This window comes from Octopus sinensis, linkage group LG6 (genome assembly GCF_006345805.1).
Source record: "Octopus sinensis linkage group LG6, ASM634580v1, whole genome shotgun sequence".
NCBI classification, from domain to species: Eukaryota; Metazoa; Mollusca; class Cephalopoda; order Octopoda; family Octopodidae; genus Octopus; species Octopus sinensis.
In genome coordinates, this window is record NC_043002.1 from 5,530,568 (window position 1) to 5,557,285 (window position 26,718).

A 26,718-nucleotide genomic window follows, 5' to 3' on the forward strand; every position below is an offset into this window, starting at 1 on the left:
TCCGTAATAATTTTTGGTGGGGAACAGGGTTGGAACTTATCATTGTGAGACCCATTGAGCAAGGGATCATTAAGTGCATCTATTCAGTTCCATAGACCTCATTGATGATTCTCAGTAGCTCGTGGCATATCTATTTGAACAGGAAGAGCAAGGTGACCAAGTACTTACGAACGGCGGAGCAGCACTCTGTTGCGCTAGGCTGGTATGACAGGAAGGTGCAGGTGGAATCGTCGGAAGAGTTCGCGTTCGCAGCCAATTTGCAATAATGAGGCGAAGCCCTGACCTTATGGTATGAAACAACTTCATTACTTCTAAAACGTAGAGTACTAATTGTAGAGAAAATAAAACAAAAACGAAAAGGAAACGTGTATTCAATTGGGATTTCCTCTCCTGTCTATTGGTTATACCCTTGATGGTTTTATGTAGGGAGTTATAAATTTATCATAGAAATGGGGTCATATTTATTATTACTATCTATGCGCAAAATACTACATAGAGAGAAAATAAAGAATTAAAACGAAAATGAGGTTTGTTCAATTGGAATTTCTTGTTACGCCTAATGGCATGTCATTAAAGATTTTAAGTAGATACCAATGTTTATGACTGCATGAAGAGAAGGCTAATTCTAAGAGCTTATTTAATAGTTTGTTTTGATATTTCAAAATCAATAAATTTTCCAGCCATTTAATGATATAAGATAAATTATGTTTCATAAACCATATGTGCATAGATTTGTCTTTTTCGTCTTATTGCTTGCATAAAACTACTTTTTTCAGTATATTTTCCCATAATTTAAATCAATAGGGTGTGATCTGAGGGAAGTTCGGTTGCTATTTCTCGCTGGGTGAACGAGCCTCCAAAGGCCGTCTCTCATTCATTGGATTTAAGTTGGTTGCCCTTGCTTATTACTAGCTCCGCTCTGATCGAACATACCTATAACGAAAGCTCTTCGATTCATGACCATTGCGTTTATTCAATTCCATAGACCTCATTGATGATTCTCAGTAGCCCGGGAATATTTATTTGAAGAGGAACAGCTAGGTGACCAAGTATAGCATTGTCCAACATATTCTTCATCAAAGACTGTAGTATATGAATTATGATGGATTTTATTACTATTTCCAACAGGTCGAGGGGTCATATACATACTCGCTGAAGACGGAAATAGTGTTAATCGGTGATACGACAAAAAAGAAAAAACAATTCTCTTTTTTTCTCTTTCTCTTACTCTGTCTCTCTGTCTACCAGCCCTTCTCTCTCTCTTCTTCCTTTCTCTCTCCTCTCTCTCTCTCTCTCTCTCTCTCTTTCTTACATACACACACTCGCACGCTCAGTCAGTCTACTTTGTTCTTCCTGAGAAATTATTAGTGATGTGGTATCATTTAGAAGCTACTCTGTTTCATTAATTCAGCAAGGTGGTTGGTATAAGAAGCAGGATGCGTTACTTTAATTCATTACTTCATAGTGGTTGCGAGCTGGCAGAAACGTTAGCACGCCGGGCGAAATGCGTAGTCGTATTTCGTCTGACGTTACGTTCTGAGTTTAAATTCCACCAAGGTCGACTTTGCCTTTCATCCTTCGGAATCGATAAATTAAGTACCAGTTACGCACTGAAGTCGATGTAATCGACTTAATCCATTTGTCTGTCCTTGTTTGTCCCCTCTGTGTTTAGCCCCTTGTCGGCAATAAAGAAATAAGAATCGTTAGCACGTCGGGCGAAATGGTTAGCTTTTTTTAGTTTGTCTTGAACATCAGAATTGAAATGCCGCCGAGGTTGACTTTGCCATTTATTCTTTTGGGGCCAATAAAATAAGCATCAGTTGAGTACTGGGGTCGAGGTAATTGATCCCCCCACCCAAAAAAAATTGGTGGTCGTGTGCCAAAATTTGAAACCAAAATTTCGGTTTCATATATAGATATATTTATGTGAACTCCATTATCATACACACACACACGCACATGCACACACATGCACGCGCACACACACATACACAAATATATGTATATATATATATACGACACATTTGAACAGAAAAATGCACAAACCTACGCACATTCGCATACAGACACACGGACACACATCTCAGAGAAAGAAAGAAAGAGAGAGAGAGAGAGAGATTTATATGTAAGTCTAAATATTTGCCTCTGGCATCATATATATAACTATGCTAAAGCAAAACAAAGCAATATATTTAAAATAAAACAAGTAAAAACACTTGTATTATTCAAAATTCGGTGAGTCTATTTGTCTCGAAAACTATCGTTTCCAGTTTCAATAGAACATATATACATACATACATATATATATATATATATATATAATATATATATATATATATATATATATATATATATATATATATATATATATATATATATATATATATATTATATATATATATATATATATATATATATATATATATATATATGTATGTATATATATATATGTATGTATATATATATATATATATTATATATATATATATTATATATATATATATATTATATATATATATAAATTATAAATATATAAAGTTACGTTCTTCTGCAAACCCATATCTGAAAATCAACACGGTTTCTACCAAAATAAATTAGATTATGTATGTATGAATGTATGTGTGCGTATATATATATATATACATAGATACATACTTATTAGTATGTGTGTGTGTGTGTGTGTATGTGGTTCTCTATATGTATGGATGTATATGTGCACATGCTCACGCACACGATTTTATAACTGACAAAAAGTGTGATGAGAAAAAAGCAACATTAATAATTAAAAACAGAAAAAGCAAGGCTTTAATATATTGCGACATGTAACTCTAGAATCCTATATTTTTTCTTTTAAATATCTAAGTGAAATATTCTCCCTGGTTCTTCCTCTCTACTTTTCCTCTTCCTCGTGTCTCCCACACATTCTCTTCTTTCTCTCTCTCCCTCTCACCATCTTCTCTCTCTCTCTCTCTTCTTCCCCTCTCTCTCTCTTTTGGTTTGTGTTTTGGCTTGAAAATTTGAAATCTAATTCAGTTGTGCTTTTGTTTTGAAAATCAATGTCTGCATGCTGCACACACACACACACACACACACACACACACACACACACGCACACACACACAAGCGCGCGCGCATGTACACATATACACTTATGTATGTGTGTGAGTGTCTATATATATATGATATATAATAAATCTAATACAGATATAATATATATTATATACAATATATAAATAATATAATATATGTAATATACTGTAATGTATATACTATAATATATATAATATAGTATATATATATATATATCACAAGTGTGTGTATGTGCGTGCGTGTGTGGAAATATGCATGTATTTAGAGAGAAAAAGGTTCTATAATATATGTTGTTTACTAAAATATTCTCTATTTTTATTTTTTAAATGTTAAACATTTCATTACGCTTTTCCTGTAGATAAAAAAGGAAAAAGCAAATTCCTTATTTATTGAAGTTTCTATATAAATATGTGATCGTATCACCACTAGCAACACAACACTAGCATCGCCATTCATTGTATTCAGCTTCATCGTCATCATAACACTTTGTTTCTTCCTTGGGTTTTCGTATTCATGAAACACGAATTGGTTTCAGTTTCCAGCTGCGACTAACCTACTTCATTTGAAACCCTAAAGGCGGCGAGCTGGCAGAATCGTTACCGCGCTGGACGAAATGCTTCGCGGTATTTCGCCCGTCGCTACGTTCTGAGTTCAAATTCCGCCGAGGTCGACTTTGCCTTTCATCCTTTCGAGGTCGATAAATGAAGTACCAGTTACGCACTGGTGTCGATGTAATCGACTTAATACCTATGTCTGTCCTTGTTTGTCCCCTCTGTGTTTAGCCCCTTGTGGGTAATAAAGAAATAGGTATTTCGCCCGTCGCTCTGTTCTGAGTTCAAATTCCACCGAAGTCGACTTTGCCTTTCATCTTTTCGGAGTCGATAAATGAAGTACCAGTTGCGTATGGCGTCGATCTAATCGACTGGCCCCCTCTCCCAAAATCTCAGGTCTTGTACCTATAGTAGAAAGGATTTAAAGCCCTTAGTATACTTTGGAAAAGAATATATATCTGATATCCCTTTTTTTGAGTCAACCTGTTGATATATCTGTAAGTGTATGAGGTATTTCATCGTTGCCGGTTTGGCCCCCACCTACCTGGCGTCGCTGATTCGACCCCGACTTATTTGACGCCTAATGTAATGTTTATCTCGTTTTGATGTTTCTGTTCCATCTCACTCTCTCCTTCTCTCTCTCCTCGTTATGCAAATTAGGAGCATAAAAGTGCTTATGTTAATCATATACAATTAATAAATTGCAATGCCTCTCTCCCCTTTCCTCTCTCTCTCTCTCTTTCTCCTTCTCTCCCTTTTTTTCCTCCTCTCTCTGTCTCTCAGACTCTGTCCGTATGCATATATTCCTCCGCTACGTGGATGTGTATGTGAGAGCGCGCGCGTGTTTGCCTTCAGTGCCAAACAGTACTGTTACTAAAACAGGCTGAATGTCCAATCAGCCGCGCCATAACGCGTCCAAACAACTGCGCTCAGTCGTCTCATTCCGATCTCTAGTGTCCTGAGAAGTCACGTGTGATTGGTTTCGGAAGATAAAAGGCAAAGTTCATCCCCATGATATTTAAACCAGAACGTAGAAAAGTCTTTTTTTGTTTGCTTTTTTTTAGTTTGATCTTTTGTCAGAATTTATTGAAATTTTCCTCACAGATTGGAATATTCCATGCCAAATACGAAAATAGTTATAACTTTTTTAGAGAAATTTATAAAAATTTTACGAACCTAACCCTTTCGTTACCAACCCGGCTGAAACCGGCTCTGGTTCTGTAGTACAAATGTTTTGTTCTCATAAGTTTTGAATTAAAATCTTCCACCAAACTTTAATCACAATTTATATTCCTAATACTAGCTTAATGATAACTAAGTTATTTTACTAAATTCTTTGTTATATTTAAAATAATGGAAAGAAGCACAGAGCATCTCAAAATAAATACGGTAGAATGATTTATAAAAATAAATTTAACCAATAAGGAGCCATTGATTTTTTTTTATACGTCGTGGCGTTTCACGAATTTTTGTATTTTGTATTATTGCAAAGTATCCTTTTTATTCGACGCACTAACAACTCTGCCACCTCATCGTCGTCGTCACGAAACTTGTGTTCATGCAAATATGCAAATATGTTACTTACTCGTTCATCTTCATCGTCAATCTTTAGTAAATATCCTTCGTTTGCTTCACATGCCAGCTGTGCTTCCAGCCATGGACGGCGTACCATAGTAGTAATCAAATAACAGGAGTTGCTATCTTGTCTATAGATCCAGTCCTTGGGGCAAAAATGTCCATGAGCATCTGAAAAGATATTGAAGCAGGTCAGTTGAAAAAACAAGAAAACGCGGTAAAAAATTCAAGTTAAACCTTAGAGTTATTGAAATATTTGCAAAAGCACGTGGCTTAGTTCATGATCGTAATTCTGTGGGTTCAGTTCTTAAGTCGTGCATCAAGTTGCGTCATTGAACAAGATTCTTCATTTAACGTTTCTACAGTTTACTCAGCTTTAATGCGTACCAGCTGGATACTGATACAGCTTTTTTGCTTTCTCCCCCTCTCTCTCTCTCTCTCTTCTCTCTCTCTCTCTCTCTCTCTCTCTTCTCTCTCTCTCTCTCTCTCTCTCTCTCTCTCTCTCTCTCTCTCTCTCTCTCTCTCTCTCTCTCTTCTCTTTCACATTGTGGTTGTGCCACTGGATCAAGGCTAGGAAGCTGTCTATGCTTGATCAGAGCTACAGAGGCACCTAAAGCAATTATCGAAAGTATGGTACATGTTACTAATACAGAGTCGCACACGGAAACGGTTTGGGCGTCATACATACACACATACACACACACACACACGCGCATGGAAACGCACACATATGTACACGCACACCCGCATGTATACGCACAAAACGCGCGTGCATGCGTACATACGCTCACACATACACGCACTTCTACGCGCTGACATGCTCTTCTGTTGTACCTGTGCGCCATGCACACATGCATATCACACGCACATTTGCATTCAAATGCACTCCCATGCGCACGCATTCACAAATTCGCACAAAATACACACACACACACACATGCAAACACACACATGCATACACACACGCACACACACTCATAAATGTAAGCTTAGCAACAGTGTGGATCACTAAAAGACTTGAAAAGAAAATGTTTATCTTCAAAGTGATATAGTTTTGTCATGAAAAGAGAAGTCAAAAAAATCTTCATTTTGTCGTGGAAATGAAAAGTTCGTTTCGCATCTCGGGTTCGTTCTCACAGTACTGCATTTTAACACATTTCTTTTGGCATAACCTCGAGTTCTCCCCCAGCTTGTGATTTAAATCGTGTTAATGTTAATTGCATAGAATCCAATCCGGAGGGGTAATATCAATTCTTGGGCGACTTTATCCGTCGCCCGATTAAATATCATCTAGCCACTGGATACCTATTTCTTTACTACCCACAAGGGGCTAAACATAGAGGGGACAAACAAAGACAGACAAACGAATTAAGTCGATTACATCGACCCCAGTGCGCAACTAGTACTTAATTTATCGACCCCGAAAGGATGAAAGGCAAAGTCGACCTCGGCGGAATTTGAACTCAGAACGTAAAGGCAGACGAAATTGGCTACGCATTTCGCCCAGCGTGCTAACGTTTCTACCAGCTTGCCGCCTTTAGCTACTGGATACTTTTAGCGGAATTCTCTCTTTTCCGAGTATTTAGACCAGGTCTCCGGTTTGAATAAACTCTACGCCCTAATGCATGACTTTAAATCACAGCAACCCTGTAGTAATGATCCCCGAATCTTGAAGACCCTGCAAAAGTGTCATAGCTGTACGCGGGTCAATGCTCTCACTAAAACATGTTTAAAAGCTTTAGGCCTCGAACCGATTTGCAGAAAAGCATTTAATGCTGCTGGATTAAGTCAGCAGCAATAACAACCGCATAAAAAAGCTACTGTTTTGCAAAGTTGCATTTTGGTACAGTTTGTTGAACCGGTTATGTTTCCACCATCTCTTAACTGTATTGCAACAGTTAAAAAGTAGTAACAATAAATACATTGTAAAAAACAGAAAATTTTAAAAATATATGTTATCAATAAGAAGAAAAATTACAATAGCCTTGTTTTGTTTCTTAGTGTATATATTTATTTTAAATTTTATATCAACAAAACAGCAACAGAAAAACATTCTTTTGGTGGTTGGGGAGAGTAATTAAATCCGGTGTCACAATTTGGGTAACACGGAATATATTTAAGTTAGCAACTTTCTTAAAATAATGGAAATGGATAATATTTCTATAACAAAGAGCAATAGATTGTTAGGAACGGTAAAGCGTCTGAGAATTTTATGCAGGATAAGAGTTTGGGGTTTTACGTGACTGTTCGACCGTCGAGAAACAGATGTCAAATCTCCCTCAAACTAAACCCTTCTGTTTAAAAAGCGAAATATATATTGGTTAGTGTTATCCCCGTTGCAAGGCGACGAATTCGTAGTGTTATTGGAGCGTTATTAATGTACTTTGCGGTATCTATTTCAGCTTTTGCACTTTGCGTTCAAATCCTAGTAAAATCATCTTTAATTTTCACTATTTTTTGGCCTAAGAATAAAACTCTTTTTAAGTACAGAGATCAAATCGTTTTTATTTTATCTTCTCCCATTTTTTAGAAATAGTCACAGATAACATGATGGTGTCTACTGAAATGAACAGTCGAACGAAGGCAACAGGAAACCCCATTTTGTATTCTTCCATGAAAATTCCATGAGAAGCGCTACTTCTCAAAAAAAGAAAAAAAAGCAACCAGAAGTGGTTCTAGAAACGTCCTAGATATGCTCTATCTGCATAAAAAGTACAGATGGAAATAACTTTGATCACAGACAACTACGATCAAAGAATTTCTGGTCATAAAACCGTTTTGTCTTCAATCAGTTCTAATTTGGTACTCGGCAAAAACAACGAATAATTTTCTTCGATATAGTTTCCAGAAAATCTTTGTGTGTAAACAGGAATTTCGTACTTCGATTTATAATCTCTTTTATTTTGTTGTAATTGGAGGATGGCTTAGCTGTTCTTGAATTTCTTTAGATTCGTCACTCACTCCTCAGACGCACATTACATTTAGGTACTACTCATGAATAATTCTTTTTATTTTTTCAATTTATTTATTTATTCATTCATTTATCTATTGCTGCAATAATATTCCTTTCTACTATAGGCACAAGGCCTCAAATTCTGCGGGAAGGGTTAGTCAATTACATTGACCCCAGTGCACAACTTTTACTCATTTTATCGACCCTGCAAGGATGAAAGGCAAAGTCGAACTCGGCAGAATTTGAACTTAAAACGTAAAGACGGACGAAATGCCGCTAAGCATTTTGCTCGGCACGATAACGATTCTGCCACCTCGCCGCTTTTATTGTTACAATTTGTAAAATTGGAACATAGGAAAATATTTTGAGGAAGAAATATCATAATTTTATTTAATCTTCTTCTACCCAATCGGGAAATTAAGCTTCGATGATTCAACTTCATTCAGATTGGTGTTTAAGCGTCTTGTTTGTGCCTGTATCTCTGTTCAACTTCTACTGTTCTCTTTCAGAAATTATTTCACCATCCAGACTTCTGCTTTCCAGGCGTTGACCATCTTAATGTTATTAAAATTATCTCCGACTCTAGAGAATGCATCATAATTACAAAATGTTAATTAAAACCTCTCTGCTTGATAAAGAATGATAATCACAAGATTCAAGAATTATTCGAAGCTGACATGCCTTTAGTTAAAAGAGATAGTCTTAGTATTCAAAAGGAAAGCTTCTACGTAATTGTTTGAACTGCAGGAAATAACAGATAACCTCCCTCATATAACACCCTACCATCTTACAACAATCTTGTCCATCTCAAATATTGGATAATGAAGTTGTTGATATACAAAGTAACGAGATGGTCATGGCTAGACTGTCTTTCATCATCGTCTGATCTGGTTCGGTCGGATTTGGAATTAAGCACAACTACAACTAAGTTTACTAGGAGCCAAGATGAGAATTCTTTGCCACAGTTGCTCTAATTGACGGAAAATTTCCTGAAAACATACATATGAAGGACTCTCCCGTCGAGGACGACATATGAGTGTTCATCTTTTGCCGAACGAGCTGCACAAATGGTTTGTTTATAGTGATCAAATATATGTGCTGTACATTAGCTCACTCTTTCCATCAAATCGACGTTGTCTGAACAAGGGCACGGTCTACCACGCGTCATGTGTCGAAGAAATCGCAAAGCAACGAGAGATGAAGTGCTTTTCCTCAAGAACACAACGCAACACCAGGTCTAGGAATAGAAACCACGCCCTTGTGATCGTGAGTGCAACACCTTAACCAGTAGGCCATGCGTCCTTATATATGTGTGTGTGTGTGAGAGTGTGTGTGTGTGTGTGTTGTGTGTGTGTGTGTGTGTGTGTGTGTGTGTGTGTGTGTGCGTGTACGAGCGAGTGGGCAGACGAAAGAAAAGGGCACTCAACAAATCTGGTGGGAGTTACATGTATTATTTAAAACAGTTTTATTGGGTTTCGTGCGACTTCAAGTTTCGCAGACCCCTAACAGGAGCCCTTCCCTTTCGGGCTTTAATAGAGACGGGTTCCCATTAGGAGCCTGCGAAACTTGAAGTCGCACAGAACCGAATAAAACTAATAAAACTGGTATATATATAGATATGTATGTATGTATATATATATATATATATATATATATATATATATATATATATATTATATATATATATATATATATATATAATATATATATATATGCATATATATATATATATTAGTGGCACTCCGTCGTTTACGACGACGAGGGTTCCAGTTGATCCAATCAACGGAACAGCCTGCTCGTGAAATTAACGTGCAAGTGCAGAGTTGTTGATCTTGTGCCAAAATTTGAAGTCAATATAGATGAACATTATGATGATGGGAGTGATGGTAGAGGGAAAGGTGGTGGTGCCATGGTACTGTGTAATGTTGCGGGGTTGGTAGAGGCGATATTGTTTGTTAGAAGTGGTGATATTGGCGAAAGTTGTGGCGTTAGTTTGAGATATGGATATATTGTAAGATGTGTTAGTAAATGGTGTTAGAGGTGATGTTGATAATAGTAGTGATGGTCGCGGAAAGATTGGTGGGGTGGCGTAGCTACAATGTGCTCTGCCCGATGCAAAAAGCCTATATAGGTTTATGCAGAAGACTCAAAAGTGCGGCCCCATAAATACGTTGCTTGGGGTTGATCGCTCCTTCGCTTCACTACCTAGCTATATTACAAAGTTGGTGTTTGTACTGTTGCTTTGTCCCAGAGCTCGCAAGATGGGTGAAGTCCGAAACGTGGTCCTTTGCTATTCGTAAGACCCGCAGAAGAGAAAGCAGGTCAACCCCCGACACCGAGAGCATCGATGGATGGATGAATGCGCATCCAGGCTCAGCGGTTGCGTAGGAAGTCGGGGAGGACAAGAAACAGGAAGAAAGAGTGAGAGAAAGTTGGGGGCGAAAAAGTACAACAGGGGTCGCCACCATCCCCTGCCGGAGCCTCGTGGAGCTTTAGGTGTTTTCGCTCAATAAACACACACAACGCCCGTTCTGGGAATCGAAACCGCGAGTCCGCTGCCTTAACCATTGAGCCATTGCGCCTCCATTGGTGTTTGTGCTGCTCGTGGTGGTAAGGGGGAAAATGTTTGTTAGATGTGATGGTAGCAGCAGCAGCAATATTATTATTATTATTATTATTATTATTATTATTATTATTATTATTATTAGTAGTAGTAGTAGTAGTAGTAGTAGTAGTAGTAGTAGTAGTAGTAGTAGTAGAAAACGTGGTAAGAGTATTTTGTAGGGAGGGGTGGCCACGAAAGAAGTGGTGTTGGTATATGTCGCCACCGTCGTCGTCACCGCCGTCGTCACCGCCGTTGCCGTCATCATTGTTACCGCTGTCGTCTAGTACCAATATCAGTGATGTCACTGATATCATATTAGGCAGTAGCTGTTCCTTGGTGATCACCATGGTATTGTAGTCCGTTGAGACGATGACGTCAATGATACCACGATACATCTCAGGTAATATTCCGCTCGAAGTTTCTGCTAGGATGCATCATTGCTTAGTAAATCGGTTTTGATGTGGATTCTTATTAACTCGTTGATTAGGTTACGTTAGATTTACGATGATCGATAAACTTCTTCAGGTGTCATACTTCATACGCAGAACTAACGACCACTTGTCTGTAACTATGCACTCTACATACAGCCACACGTTTGTGCGTGTATGTATGTATGCATGTATGTATGTATGTATGAATATGTAAATGTAAAAATGTATCTCACACACTCACATACTCTCCCTCTCTTTCTCACTCTGTGTATGTGTGAGTGTGTGTATATATATATATATATATATATATATATATATTATGTGCATATCCATACATTCGAGTCTATTGTGTATGTATGTATATATATATATATATATATATATATAGATATATATATATATATATATATACGTACATACATACATACACACACATATATATATATACTAGCAATGCATCCCGGTGTTGCCCAGATGTTATGATCAACATCCACATTGTATTATTTGTTCCTTTCTTATGTGCAGAATACGCACAGCTAATATATAGTGAACTGGATCACTGGTGTAATGGAAGTTATTGTTTGTTTAAAAGTGAAGGGGGGGGTACAATTTGCATGGGCTCATGAAAGTGCTTTTTGTTCCTAAGAAGGATCACAAACTATGTATTGTTTCATCGTATAAAAGGGGGTCAATACGATTTTGCCCAGAAATCACGTTTTCAAAATTTTAAGTTCCCCGCGTCCCCACCGCAATTTCTTAACTTTTTCGATTGTTTTTATCCACGTAGAAAAACACAGAGATTACGAATCTGGGAAATATATATATATATATTTTTTAAGTTTAATTTTTCTTAAAGAAACGCTCGATGCTCCTCGCCCCACATGGCCCAACCATCTCCTACTCGCTTCCAAAAAGCTAAAACCTCCCAATGTTTCACTTTCGTCTTATGTTTCATGCATGCGTGAAACTGTACTGAAATAGCAGACGTAAAAAAATACCAGACCACCACCAGAAAATCCAACATGCTAGAAGCAACAGGTAAACGACATTATTTCTGAAGAAACTTCCCCTCTTCCCAAAAAGCTAAAACTGAAACATTGGGAGTTTGTAGCTTTTTGAAAGTGGTGAGATGAATGGTGGATGTTTGGGATGGAATTTTTAGTGTTTGTTGAAGAAAAAAAGAAAAAGAAAATTCTTAAAGATTTGTACTCTCTGGGTTTTTTCCGTGAAAAAAAAAGTAAAAATGAAGAAATTGGGGTGGGGAGGGAGAAAATTAAAATATTGAGAACGTGTTTTGGGGGCGAAATCCTAATCTCCTGAATCGAAAACACAGGAATCGGAAGAAATTTAGGAAAAAAATAAGGGAGGGCGCAAATGTCACCTTGGACATGCTAAAAACAACAGGTAAAGGACAGGATTTCTGAGAAAACTTTCTTTTAAGTTTATATCGAAGATCAGGTTTTTAAATAGGCTCATCGCAACACAAACACAAATTACAGAATAGAAAAAAGTTCATTTCAATCGGATTAAAATGGCAGGTGATACGAGAAAGTGCAGCATTGGCGACAAAACAGTAGGAGAATAAGTAATAGGCTAATGCGACTAAGCGACATGTTATGTGTCCGTTTGGAGTATGCCAGGCCCTAACCCGTCATGGAAAATGGGGGGTGGGGGGCATATGTTATTTTTGAGCGCACCGCAAAACTGTTAGTGGATATACTCTTCTTTGTGGCGGTCCGCGCTGCGTCTACCACAACCCATCGTCTGAAGTTTTGAAACCTCCTTCGGGTTTGTTGACCTACATCACTGATAAAGTAAATTTGGAGGAACTGTGGTTGTTCATTTCAGGGTTACAGGGAAATAATGAGGTGATAGACTTGCCCTTCAACTTTCAACGTCGGTGTAAATCCATGTTCAACAATCTCCTTAGATGCACCAAACGATGTCATTTGAAATGCAAGGTTGTATTTCTGTTATTGTTCAGAATATCCTTTGACTGGATGGAAGTGTTTTCCAGAAGATCCACAAGACGTTGAAAAAGAGCTGATAGTGCTGGCAATCTTACCTTACCGCCTGGGTAGTACATGCCATTAGTTTCAATTGGAAATTCTAAAGCTTTGCAGAACGACAATAATAACAACAACAACAACAGATATATAAATAGAAGCAAACAGGTAGGTATAGTTGCGGTGGCGGTATTATCTCGATGATAATGGTGATGATGGTGGTGGTGGTGGTGGTGGTAGTGATGTTGGTGGTACTGGTGGTGATGGTGATGGAGTTGAAGGTGTTCGTGGATAGTGCTGGTGATATTGATGGTGATTATGGGAACGGTGTTAAAGTGGCAGCGGTGTCGACGCGGTAATCGTGTTAGTGTGGTTATGAAATAACAGTGAAAAATGACACCGATGACGACGACGACAATGATGATGATGATGATTTGATGATGATGATGATGATGATGATGATGATGATTACACTGGTATTGTCAATGGTGGAGTTGACAGATGGTGTTGATGATAGCGGTAATGTTGAAGATGTTGACAAGAGTAATGATGTAGGCAGTAAAGAATTAGCGGCGATGGAGGTGGTGGTGCCGGTGCGTGAGGATGGGGGGATTAAATGTTTTTAATGTTGCACAAAAGCTGTATCCCTCCCACATCTGGGATGGTACTGATTCTGCGCACGCAGATATCCCAGACAGTGTCCTGAGAGAAGCCACTCAACTGATTGGAATAAAACCATTCGCAGACACGCTCCAACCTTTTGTCTCACACATGTGTTATCTCCTCTCTCTACTTTTTCTATAACAACTATAATGGCCTCTGTTCCTCAGAGCAAGTTGGTCTTCTTCTTCCCCTACTCAGGCACTCCTCTGGTCATGATTTGAAGAATAAGTGTATAATTGGTTAAATGTTGGCGATCCTGTCGTCTCTGAAGGACATAAATCTGTGGTTCTCAACCGAGGTCCATATAAGATTTTGTTTTCTTATGTTTTCTTAAACATTCTCAAGAACAATACTATGTGCAAAACCAAATATATGGCACCCTAAGCAAAACACCAACATGAACTTCTAACCTGTTGTCTCTTGAGGTCTCTGGGTGAGACTTGGAGTCAACTTGTACAAATACAAAGCAAAAGTTAATTTACTGCAATAAATTAGTCATACGTCTACAACACACAAAATATTTTAATATCTTCGTATGCAGTTCCTAATAATATTTAATTATAAAAATACAATGAGGTTTCTCAAAATATTGATTGACTATAGGGATCCGGTAGAGTAAAATAGGAATCAAAGAGACTCACGTATAAACAATGGTTGAGAACCACTTAGATAAAGGAAATTCAATTCTGGTGAGATTTAAGCCTAAAAACTGAAGGACAGAAACCAAATATATAAAACTGCATCGCTATCGTTTTCGTTAGCTTCACTGCCCTACATTCTGTAAATATCGGTCGACTCCTTAGAATAGTGATTTATCTGCAATTCCCAGAAGCTAAACAGAAGAAAATGTAGATAAACTCAGGATTTCTGCTTGATGTGAGGGTGTAACTCAGCGGTTCTCCTACTCATCCCTAGATTTTTGTGTGACATTTCGATGCAGTTTTACTCAAAAGAGATGATCACACAACACCATAAAAGATAAAAGCATTATTGTATTACAGGAAACCGTTTCTTCGATTTCCCTTCCAACACAGTCAAAGAAATGAGCAAAATGCGTCAACTAGAGAAACAATCAATCAATGGTCGCTAGAAATAACAGCCAAATTACGCATAAATCATTCTTAGATGCGGCCATCTCGTCTTTTTGAATAATTATAATTACATTCTCCAAAGTGTCCTTCCTTTTCTTTTTCAGTACGTAAAGAGATATGTGACGGAGATTTTGCTGCTATTTCTAACAGACCTAGCGACCAGAAAGAGGCTTTTTCGTTGGATCACGATGATGGTATTGGTGGTTGTTATTTAATCCCAGGTCAGCTGAGTAAAAAGGCATTGCAGTGATCTTTTCATATCTAGAACTACATTGTCAAATGTATCTTTTTCTTTTGTCTTCTTTTCAAAATGGTAGGTGAGATTCAAAGGTGTTTAGCTGCCATTTCTAGCAACACATTGGAAAATGTGAAATCAGTTGACAGTTTATTTAAACACTGATGTATATATGGATGGAAGCACTCCGTCGGTTACGACGATGAGGGTTCCGGTTGATCCGAATCAACGGAACAGCCTGCTCGTGAAACTAACGTGTAAGTGACTGAGCACTCCACAGACATGTGCACCCTTAACGTAGTTCTCGGGGATATTCAGCGTGACACAGAGAGTGACAAGGCCGGCCCTTTGAAATACAGGTACAACAGAAACAGGAAGTAAGAGTGAGAGAAAGTTGTGGTGAAAGAGTACAGCAGGGATCACCACCATCCCCTGCCGGAGCCTCGTGGAGCTTTTAGGTGTTTTCGCTCAATAAACACTCACAACGCCCGGTCTGGGAATCGAAACCGCGATCCTATGACCGCGAGTCCGCTGCCCTAACCACTGGGCCACTGGGCCATTACGCCTCCACACTGATGTATATAATTGTGTGTGCTACTACATCTTTCAGGCTCAACTAACTTCAGAATGGGTGAGAGAGGTGGGGGGAGAGGGAGGGATGGGGAGAAAGAGAGAGAGGGAAAGAGAGACTAGGAGAAGAGAGCGTGTGTGTGTGTGCGTTTGGGTCTCACGAGAAAAGATTAGATTCGCGGATGGAAGATCATTTTTAAGGTTTCCTTGTCTCTGAAGATTAATTAATTATAATTGGGCCATCACAATTAGTTCTAACTATTTATTTTTTTAATTTTTGAAAGTTTATAATTATGTCATCAATTCATTTTGAACAAAATCATATTTGAGGATTATTTTTACCTGAAATCATTTCCGATCAAAAGCGCTCAAGCTTTGACAATCCCGTGTATAAGACTGGTCTTCGTATATTTTACCCCAGTGTCACTTTGATGGCATGCACTGCTCTCTCACTCAATAATAATAATAATAATAATAATTTGAATTTAAAATAAATTTTAAATAATTTTGAAGTTTTACTTTGAAATTATGAAGAAAATATTTAGAAATATCAGTACCCACAGGTAATGATTATTTGAACAATTTATTCAGAACTTGTAATGTAATTGGTAACACCATAGCAGCTGTTGTATCGTGTAATTGGTAACCGATGAGCCCTGATATAATAAATTCCAATATGAAGTATCAGTTCGTGAATGTCGCATTAATGGCACTTTTTAATCAACGCATTAGTTTTATGAAGCGCTTTGGTTAATTACTGCATAAGGTGAATTAATCCCATAGTAATTATAGCATCACTGTTATTTGTTTTTCCAATCTTATGTTCATTTACGATAAGAACCAAAGTATTTAATATGACATAGTAAATTTAATTTAATTTGTCAATAGATTCTGCTGGCTGGTTAAAAAATATTTTTAATATAAATTTTCAGGTAAATATGAAGTAGCAGGTTATAGATTCTAATATTATTTTTAAGGAGCCTCAAAAGTAACAAATTACTCAAATGGAAAAAAAATACTAGTGAACAATCCCGGAAAGCAACGTAATCCGCTCATCGTAGCCCAGTCTGGCAACGGTGTCTATAAAATCCTTCCCAGTGCTTGACCGGTAGTTTTTTCTTTGTTTTTATCAATCCCTGAAGAATACAAAGAAAAGTTGACTTCAGTGGATTTTGAAATCAAACCCTAATGGTCCCGAACAAATACTAGCTGAAGTGTCTTCTCCGAAGCGCTAACGATTCCGCTAATCCACAATCTTTGATAAAAGTAATCTCACTGTTTAATCTAATTTCTGTGGATTGACAGATTCATTAATACATTACTAGCAGAATATTTAGGTCATTATGAACCTTTACGTCCTGAGTTCAAATCCCACTAAGGTCGGCTTTCATAATTCAGGGAAATAAATGCCAACCATGTCTTATGGTCGACTGACATCTTCGTCATCACCGCCACGCAAAAAGAAAAAAACCTGTGAATGGATACATTGATCACTGAAAGATCAAGCAATTGACTATTTATTCGCACTATTGAGTAAATAAACATGGCAATAATAATAATAATAATAATTTAAATTAATCTTTGACGCTATTAAACTTTTAGCAGGGGTTTTTCTGCTTTTCATTTATTTCTTGTTTTCCCATATGGACTAAAATAATATTTGAGTTCTGAAACATAGCATATGTCTTGCAATAATAATAACATTTAACTTCCTTATTATTCTGAAATTCTAGGCTTGGCGCAGATACTAGTATTTACGTTAGTCTTTTACGCATCCACACAAGCGAGCACACACAAGTATGGACTACCAGAGTAAGAACTACCAAATTCAACCAGAGACAGACAGACAGAAACAGACAGGCGGACAGGGACAGACAGGCAGAGAGAAGAGAGACAGAGAGGGAGAGAGGGAGGGGTAGAGAGGAGGAAAGAGAGCGAATGCAACTTATTGGTAACCTTCCAAGTAGGCTGCAAATCGCCATCATCGCTGAAGACCAAGATAGAAGACTTTGTAGTATTTGTCCCGACGTTCAAAGTTCAAATCTTACTGGGTTAACTTTGCTTTTGATTTTTGGGGGGGTCTATAAATCTCTCTCTAATCGGCAACGTTGTACCATGCGGAGGATCGTGGGGCGAACTACACATACGGCACCTCCTTTTAACAAATATGAGGAAGGGTTGAACGAAGGAACATCAACCTCTTTTGGCCTCTACTAATACGAAACTGGCAATGGTCAGTTGAGTCGAAACGACAAAGGCTACTAGTGATAGTCGTCGCCTCCTCTATGAACGACAACCTCCCACCCCAACGACTACAATAAAGAAGCTTCCATGGCCATATGCAGCTTGTGACAACATCTCAGGAAGAAATCAGACTTCAGCTCTCAATGATTCTCCGCCAATTGACATGGGAATGGCCCCACCTAGCTCAGAAGCACTATAGACTCATGGAAGACACTCGACTTCCAAAGAACGAAAACAGGATGATTTAAAGTTATTTGGTCAGATGAGACTACAAGGCCCCTCTACCTTTACATTTGAAAAAAAGTAGACTATATGTACAGCACTTCATTGTCTCCACCCTACCATCAAACCGCTACAGCTAAATGACCCTTATATAGTTCAATAAAAATGAAGAAAAAACAGTAAAAAATAGAAAACCGTCACATAGCCATTAAGCTTCGAAAATTCGAAAAAAGAATCCTTTCAAAGTCAATAAAAAAGTACCAGTTCAAGGAGATAATTTAGCAGAACTATAAGAAGGTTGGAAATGATGCTTTGCAACATTTATTCTGGCTTTAGGCGTTTTGTATTCAAGTCTCACCATGGCGTTCTTGGGTGACAAGCTGAATCCGTTGCCCTGTCTAATCCCGCCACCTAGTTCTTGAGTGTCTTTAGTGGAATCTGCTTCAAAGATTAGGGCCAATTCTTCCGTTTGAAGACATCATCTTTCGGATGCTCTGTTAAAGGGTCATAGGTACTACCTACCCACCTGACTAAATGAAATCAATTTATGTTATTCGTCCATTGTTAAATAGTATCTACAAACGTTATGTGTGAAGAAACCCTGGGGCAGTTTTGGCTTTGTCGAGTAAGTACTGTCGGGCTGTAATGAATTTGAAAAGTCTTCAAGAAAAAGGGTGAAAATTTCGGTAATTCTGTGGCTAGATATTTTACTAATTGAGTGTGGGTTTAATCCAAAAATTTAAATAAAATTTCTAAATATATTTTCAAAACCAAACTTATTTGAGCGTTTGTAAAAAACTTTACATCTCTCACTCGCAATTGCCTCTTAGCTGAAAAATAGACCGTTTTTTTTTCACAGAACCAAACTATAATTAGAAATGTTTCGAAAGAATTTACAAAATTTGCTAGAAATGCAGTATAAGCAAACCAAGAGCTGGAATCTTTGCTTAGCAGCGGCGCAAGTACAACGGCGTCAATAAGAACAGCAACAACTACTATTACAGGAATAATGGTTTCTGATTTAGGTAATAGGGTAGCAATTTTTTTTTCTTGGGGAAAGGGATTCGTCGATACCATCGACTTTATTGACCCCGAAAGGATGAAAAAGTAAAGTTGACTACCGTGATATATGGGTTCAGAATGTAGAAAGCCGGGACAATAATAATGTTTCACAAAGCCAGCAGTTCTTTAGTAGAAGTGTGTTAGTCAATTATATTGACCTCTGGACTACTTGACTGTTTTATCAATCCCTAATCGATGAAAAGTTTTTAACGATTCTGATTGTCCCACCCCTGTTGAGGTGTACATAGCTACTTGTCTGAAGGTAGCTCTCTTGCTGCTACTCACATCTAGAACCACGATCTTATCTTCTGGGTCTCAGATGATAGTCTGTATCCTGGATCCGAAACAACGACCACTCCAAGTAAAAAACCAGGTAAAACAAAATAATCAACAGAAAATAGACATCTAAAAAGGAAAACAAGTCACAAGGTTTCAAATTTTGTCTTGTCTTGTCTTGTCTTGAGACAGCATTCACTCGGGGTGGGTTGAGCTGGCTTCATTCATCCTCAATGCTGCATCTCTCACAAACGCCGACCAGACCTGGCGATTTGAGGCTAACAACCGCGCGATCTCCAACCATTCCCTATTCCAGCGGCGAACGCTGTAGATATGGGGGCCTAGGTTAGGTTCCAAATCAGCCTTGACCGTCATCAGCCAGGTTTTTCGTTGTCCACCACATCGCTTTTGCCAACCCTGAAGGGGAGCTGGAGAAATTGCTTCGTAGATGAATTCTCCTGGTTGACGACGAAGGGCATGACCCAGCCAACGCAGACGTCTTGTTAGGATGACTTGTCGGAGGGAGGTGATTCTGCACTGGTGTCGCACCGAATTGCTGGAGACAAAGTGATGCCATCGGACACGAAGGATACGTCGTAGACAGAGGTGATCGAAGTATTCTAGTCGCTTAATATCTTCCACCCTCATTGGCCATGACCCGCTGTCGTAAAGGAGAATCGTTCGCACTAGTGCTTGGTAGATCCGTACTTTGGTGGTGCATCGGATCTCAGACCTTGACCAGAGTCGTGCATTGAGTTGGTTGAAGGCTTGGCGAGCGAGGTCGATTCGTGTTTTAATGTCAGCCTCACCTTGACCTGGTATCTACCAGAGTACAGTCTGTTCTAAGAGAACATCCACCTTTAAGTGGGGATATTAATACTTCCTCAATATCAATATTTCCTCTGTTGCTAATATATATTAGACTATAAAGTTAATTAAAATTACATATTTTGATATAATTGTGAAGGTTTATTTTAAAAGAAAGCAGTTTTACTAAGTTATAACAAAAATTGATCCCTTTTTAGGGAATAAACGATAAAAATAAATTCAGACGTGATGCTAAAATAGTTACTTTCTAATAAATCCTTTTTTAGTTCGCAATATATACTAATGAATACTTTCTTATTGAAAATTAGGGTCTTAATATTCGTATGATCTTATATCCAGACATGGCTGTGTGGTTAAGGAGCTCACTTCGCAAACACGTGGTTTAGTTTCTGGTTTAGTCCCAATTTATGTGAAGTCTTCTACTGTATCCCAGAGTTCCTGGTGAAGGAATGGGGTGAACAAAATTGTACAGAAGCGTGTCATTCATATATGTGACTATCAATCTATCTATCTATCTATCTGTCTGTCTGTCTGTCTGTATGTATGTATGTATGTATGTATGTATTATGTGCGCATGTATATTTCGTTATTCTGTCTGCCAAATTCCACTTAACAAGTATTAGTCGTTTCGTGGCTACGCAGAATACTCTCGCTTAATGATGTGGTGATCTTGTACATAAACCCTTTGACTACAGATCAAGTAAAATATATCTGACCTGGGGTTAAAATACAGCAACAAATAATGAAACCAGCTTGTGTGATTTATTTGAATAGTTATAGAAATTAAATATAGATTAATGAGGCAATTGTCAACGAGAGAAAAAAAAAATCTACACATAAAATGTCTACAAAATTACAGCTTCTGGTAGGTTTACATTTACCAGTAGATTAATAGTCTAGGCAATTCTGGTAGATTTTAATGTTCCAGATGACACCTGTTGAGAGCAATTAGAAAGTCTTGCAAGTGATATCATTTCATGTGTTGCCAATAAATTAATGCCATATGGAAATTAAATGCCAGTTAATGAAAAAAGTAGGATTGGTGCCAGTGGAGAGAGAGAAAGAGGAAGGATAAGGAAGGGAGAGTTCTTTTAGTATAATGTCGGGAGAATAAGCAAAAATATCGTAGTCGCAAAGTTGCAGTTATAGTCTAACCCTAGGTTAGGCCTGAACCAGCAAACCTACAATAAAATATCTCCATCCATGCCCATTTCACCTTTTTGCTTTCCAGCTGATTATATTAAGAGTTCGTTATTATATATATTTCTTTATTGCCCACAAGGGGATAAACATACAGGGGACAAACAGATTAAGTCGATTACATCGACCCCAGTGCGTGACTGGTACTTTATTTATCGATCCCGAAAGGATGAAAGGCAAAGTCGACCTCGGCAGAATTTGAACTCAGAACATAACGACAGACGAAATAACTCTAAGCATTTCGCCCGGCGCGCTAACGTTTCTGCCAGCTCGCCGCCTACTTCGTTATTATATAATGTAAAGGGTGTTCCTAATTTAGGTCCCCCAACTTACGAAGGTTCTCAAAGAGGGTGCCCGAGGTTTGCAAGCTGAATTCAAAATCTAGACAGATCAAAATCCCGGAGTCTGAGAAAAAATGAATTAAGTCGAGGGGATCCTTGATGCTGAAAATGTTAGGAACAACTGATCTTACGTGTCCTTCCTTCTTTAAAACATATAGAGTGTGAACCCTTAACTACTATATCTAGCATGTCATACGATTACCTAGTCCTAGTCATTGGTCCGGCGGTATCTATGAGTTGTACTAAGGCGGCGAGCTGGCAGAAACGTTAGCATGCCGGGCGAAATGCTTAGCAGTATTTCGTCTGCTGTTACGTTCTGAGTTCAAATTCCGCCGAGGTCAACTTTGCCTTTCATCCTTTCGGGGTCGATTATATAAGTACCAGTTACGCACTGGAGTCCATGTAATCGACTTAATCCGTTTGTCTGTCCTTGTTTGTCCCCTCTGTGTTTAGCCCCTTGTGGGTAGTAAAGAAATAGGTATTTTGTCTGCCGCTACGTTCTGAGTTTAAATTCCGCTGAGGTCGACTTTGCCTTTCATCCTTTCGGGGTCGATTATATAAGTACCAGTTACGCACTGGGGTCGATGTAATCGACCTAATCCGTTTGTCTGTCCTTGTTTGTCCCCTCTGTGTTTAGCCCCTTGTGGGTAGTAAAGAAATGGGTATCTATGAGTTGTGTAAGAAATGAACCTGTTTTATGTGCCTTAGTTTGTGCCCTTGAGCAAGTAAGTTCATTAGACTCAGTCCATGCTATGGTTTTTGTACTAACAATCCTCCACGTTGGAGGGACAGGAAATAGTAATTGTAGCCAAGCCTTTTTGTCTTGTATCGTATTATGTGACCTTACGATGTTCATTGGTTGCATTGTGAGTCAGTAGATTTTTTTGAAAGTCACGAGGACGAAGCAGATATTAGCTGACACTGTTTTTATTAGGGTGGATGCAAGAGACAGCATAACTAACCGATATCTATGTCGCATGACACCATGCTCAGTAAAAACAACATAAAGCTTAATAATAACGACGTGGAACTATAAAGAAACTATAAAGAACTGTAAGACGACCAAGACTCACAACACGAGGAGAGCACCACATGAACCAGCGAAGTAACTCTGTGTGGTCACTGCACAAGCTTGAAATAGCAGCTAAATCTCTAACAAATAACAGCGTATCATCTTGAAAAACTGAAAGACATATTGGATACAGTTTAGTCAAACATAATATGTGTCTAAGGAAATGTCAGAATGGCCGCGTCCGGATTACTTTTGATCTTATGTTTGGTCAGTTAGAACTGACCTCGAGCTAGACTACAACATCAACAGCAATATCAACGCTAGGTCGATTTATCTGTTTAGTTCTAAATCGATCTTCACTTATAATCGAGGCGTCTTAGCCATGAATATCCGGTTTCGTTTTGTTTGAGGATAGTGTATCTAGGATGGGTCTAGGTCAATTGGCCGTAAGGCATTTCGCCAAAAGACAATTCACCGTACGATATTTCGCCGCAAGGACATTTTATAGTAAAGCATAAGAAGAGGGGGATAAAAAATAAAATAAAAAATAACGGTCATACACTTTATTTAAAAATAATGAAGGCCATTCACTTTATTTAAAAAGTTAAGCTAAAAAAATTTAAGTTAAAAATCATGTCATTTCACTACAATTGCACGCAAATAATGTTTTTGATTTTGATCGTAACCTCTGACAATGCTTAGTTTGCGCTTATAAACATTTTTGTATTTTTTCTTGGTTGCGGTTTCTCCTCTTGCTGCATCGCTTATCTTCTTTGTAGAAAGAGATTCTTCATTTCTCAAGACATTGAGAAGTTTATCTAAATTTGGATGAGTATTTGTAATAGATGCTTGCAGCGCATTCTTGAAACCTTCTAATCCATTGTTGGTGTTAGCCAGCTGATTTAGGGTTCTTTCATACATATTCCAAAGACCGATAGGAAAAGTAGGAAGAACTCTACGTCTACGAGCTCCCCTGTCTCACTTTCCACCAATATGATGCGTTTCAAAATATGCCACAAGTTCTTGTGGCAAGCCATCGCCATCCACAAGCTCTATTAAAGCATCGATGGTGTCTGGAGACGGGATGAATGCAAGTGCCATAAGGCACTTTACTTTTGTGTTAAAATCACAATCAGTTTGATATCACACCTTAAGCCCAATATTTGTCACCTTTCTGTAAACATTTTTACAGAAATGAAAAAAAAAAAAAAAAACAGACTGTTACCTTAGCAGATAGAAAATTGTCAGAAAAACTTTAAAAACTAGCTTGTTCAAAATCAATCATTAGATCTTCAGGTCTTAGGGACTCGAACAAATCTTTTACCTTTTGAAAAAAACCTATTGTATGTGTCAAGAGTCTTATTTGGGAGGAGACCGTAAATTCGTGGGATGCATGTTTGTCCTATGTTGACCTGTAGATTATATAACTGATAATAAATTTCAGGACAAACGTTAAATGTTCCATCGCATGTCCAAGTCATATATATTTCTTGATCGTGTACCCTGCAGTTGTACCAAAAATCAATATTCTTCCACCCCATTATCATAGAATAAAACGTTTTCTCTATTCTGTAGACACACGAATTCTTCGGAAATTACATCGCCGATTCTTAATCAAGGCATAGGAGGGACCTTCTCTTCCTTTTGTCTCCATCTTCTAATGTTTCTTGATGAACTTGAAGTTGATGGCATAAGAGAGCATCCTTCATCCTCCAATTCCCCACATGCGGCACTAATCAAAGGTCTTGAAGCTAACTGCGATTTAAGTGCATCTTTCATATTTGCTATTGCTTCATGCATTTTTGGTTGGTTAGAATTCGATGGATGTGTTTGCTCACTTACAATTTTACAAATAGAAATCATTTCACTGATCAGTTTTGTATGAACTTTTGCGTTACAGTTTGTATCAACACACTTCCATTAGACCTTGCTCCATATTTTCCTTCTTGCCTATAAATAAAATTAGAGTCGTCTACGAGCTTATCACAACCTCTGCTGCTTTTTAATAGTGTACGGCATCGTAAGGGTTTAAGTTTCATCTCTTTAAGAAAAATAATATAAAGAATGTAAACGGTCGCAGTAACCTCTCAAAACAAGATATTCGCTTTTGAATTTTCAAGATAAGCTTGTTATTTTTAAATAAAGGTTAAACGACCTTTCTGCTTTTAAATTCTCATTCCAGCAATTAACGATGCAGTTTCAAATTTAAACAACCTTTCTGTTTAAAAATTATCATCTCAGCAATTACTGAAAATGACTGCTGTAAATACTGTTCCTGTATCAACCTTATTTAATTAATTCCTTTATCTTCCTTATTTAATTAACGACGCAAATTCAAGTTTCTAAAGCTTTACGGCAAAATGTCCTGGTAGTGAAACATCCGTTCGGCGAATTTTCTTACGACGAATAGTCCTATGATCAATTGTCCTACAGCAAATTTGTTTACGGCAAATTGTCCGGTCACGATCTATTTCCGGACGGCGAGCTGGCAGAAACGTTAGCACGCCGGGCGAAATGCGTAACCCTATTTCGTCTGCCGTTACGTTCTGAGTTCAAATTCCGCCGAGGTCGACTTTGCCTTCCATCCTTTCGGGGTCGATAAATTAAGTACCAGTTACGCACTGGGGTGGATGTAATCGACTTAATCCGTTTGTCTCTCCTTGTTTGTCTCCTCTGTGTTTAGTCCCTTGTGGCTAATAAAGAAATAGATAGTGTGTAATTTGTGGGAAGTTGAAATACATTTCCTATCAGAAAAAACGACTACACCGAATTAGGCTCCTTCGTTCGTTCACTGCTAAGCTAATGAGTGCAACCAAAGAATATAAAACTCCTAAAACATACGACCTACCTGTTAGACCTAATCCTTCGCTATTTAACATCGCTGTTGCTTTTAGCGGAGTTCACTCGGTTACAAGCGTTCAGTTTAGGTTTCTGGTTTGAGAATAACTTACTCCATTTCTGTTACCAGACCTGCAGTCCTTAAGGAAAAAGAAAGGCTGTTATTTCTTTCCCAACTAAACAGTAATAAAGTAGTGGGATGGAAAGATTTTCATCACGGGTCTGTTCGAGTAGGGTTGGCCAGAGGCTAAATAAAAAGGAACCCCCAGAAATGTTGATTTCTTTTACGGATGCAAATGGACACATTTGAGGGAGCTCAATATATGAACGAATCGACCACAATATATTACAAATACTCTATCGACACCGAGAGAATAACTAGCAGCCAAAAACAGCCTGATGTGGACTCAGAAAGGGATGTAACTTAGCTATATGCCTATTTCTTTACTACCCACAAGGGGCTAAACACAGAGAGGACAAACAAGGACAGACAAACGGATTAAGTCGATTGTATCGACCCCAGTGCGTAACTGGTACTTATTTAATCGACCCCGAAAGAAAGAAAGGCGAAGTCGACCTCAGAACGTAGCGGCAGACGAAACACCGCTAAGCATTTCGCCCGGCGTGCTAACGATTCTGCCAGCTCAACGCCTTGTAACTTAGCTATATACCGCCTGGCATAAAATGTGAATAGAATTTATAATTCTGAGCTTAAATCAAAGTACAAAAAGAAATCATACTGTTAACGCTGAAAAGAAAATATCAACGTCCCGCAGTGTTTATTGAATTACAAAATATGAAACTGGCTTAGAAAACATATTTATTGAGTTTAAAAGATAACTCTGGGGGATTTATATGGGCTGAATACAATTACGAACATCATTTAACCATTCAAGATTTTGTCTTTCTTTTCTTATACCACTTG

The 26,718-nt window shown here is 38.1% G+C and overlaps 1 protein-coding gene across 2 annotated transcripts in view; it reads right to left on the bottom strand.

Moving 5' to 3' along the window:
* The window catches only part of LOC115213017 (C-type mannose receptor 2-like), a 261,506-nt gene that overhangs the window by 166,564 nt on the left and 68,224 nt on the right, over positions 1–26,718 (bottom strand). For both annotated transcript variants that reach the window (XM_029781915.2, XM_029781914.2), the window contains exon 2: positions 5,227–5,387. In XM_029781915.2, the coding sequence (XP_029637775.1) occupies positions 5,227–5,387 (161 nt within the window). The remainder of the gene's footprint in view (positions 1–5,226; positions 5,388–26,718) is intronic.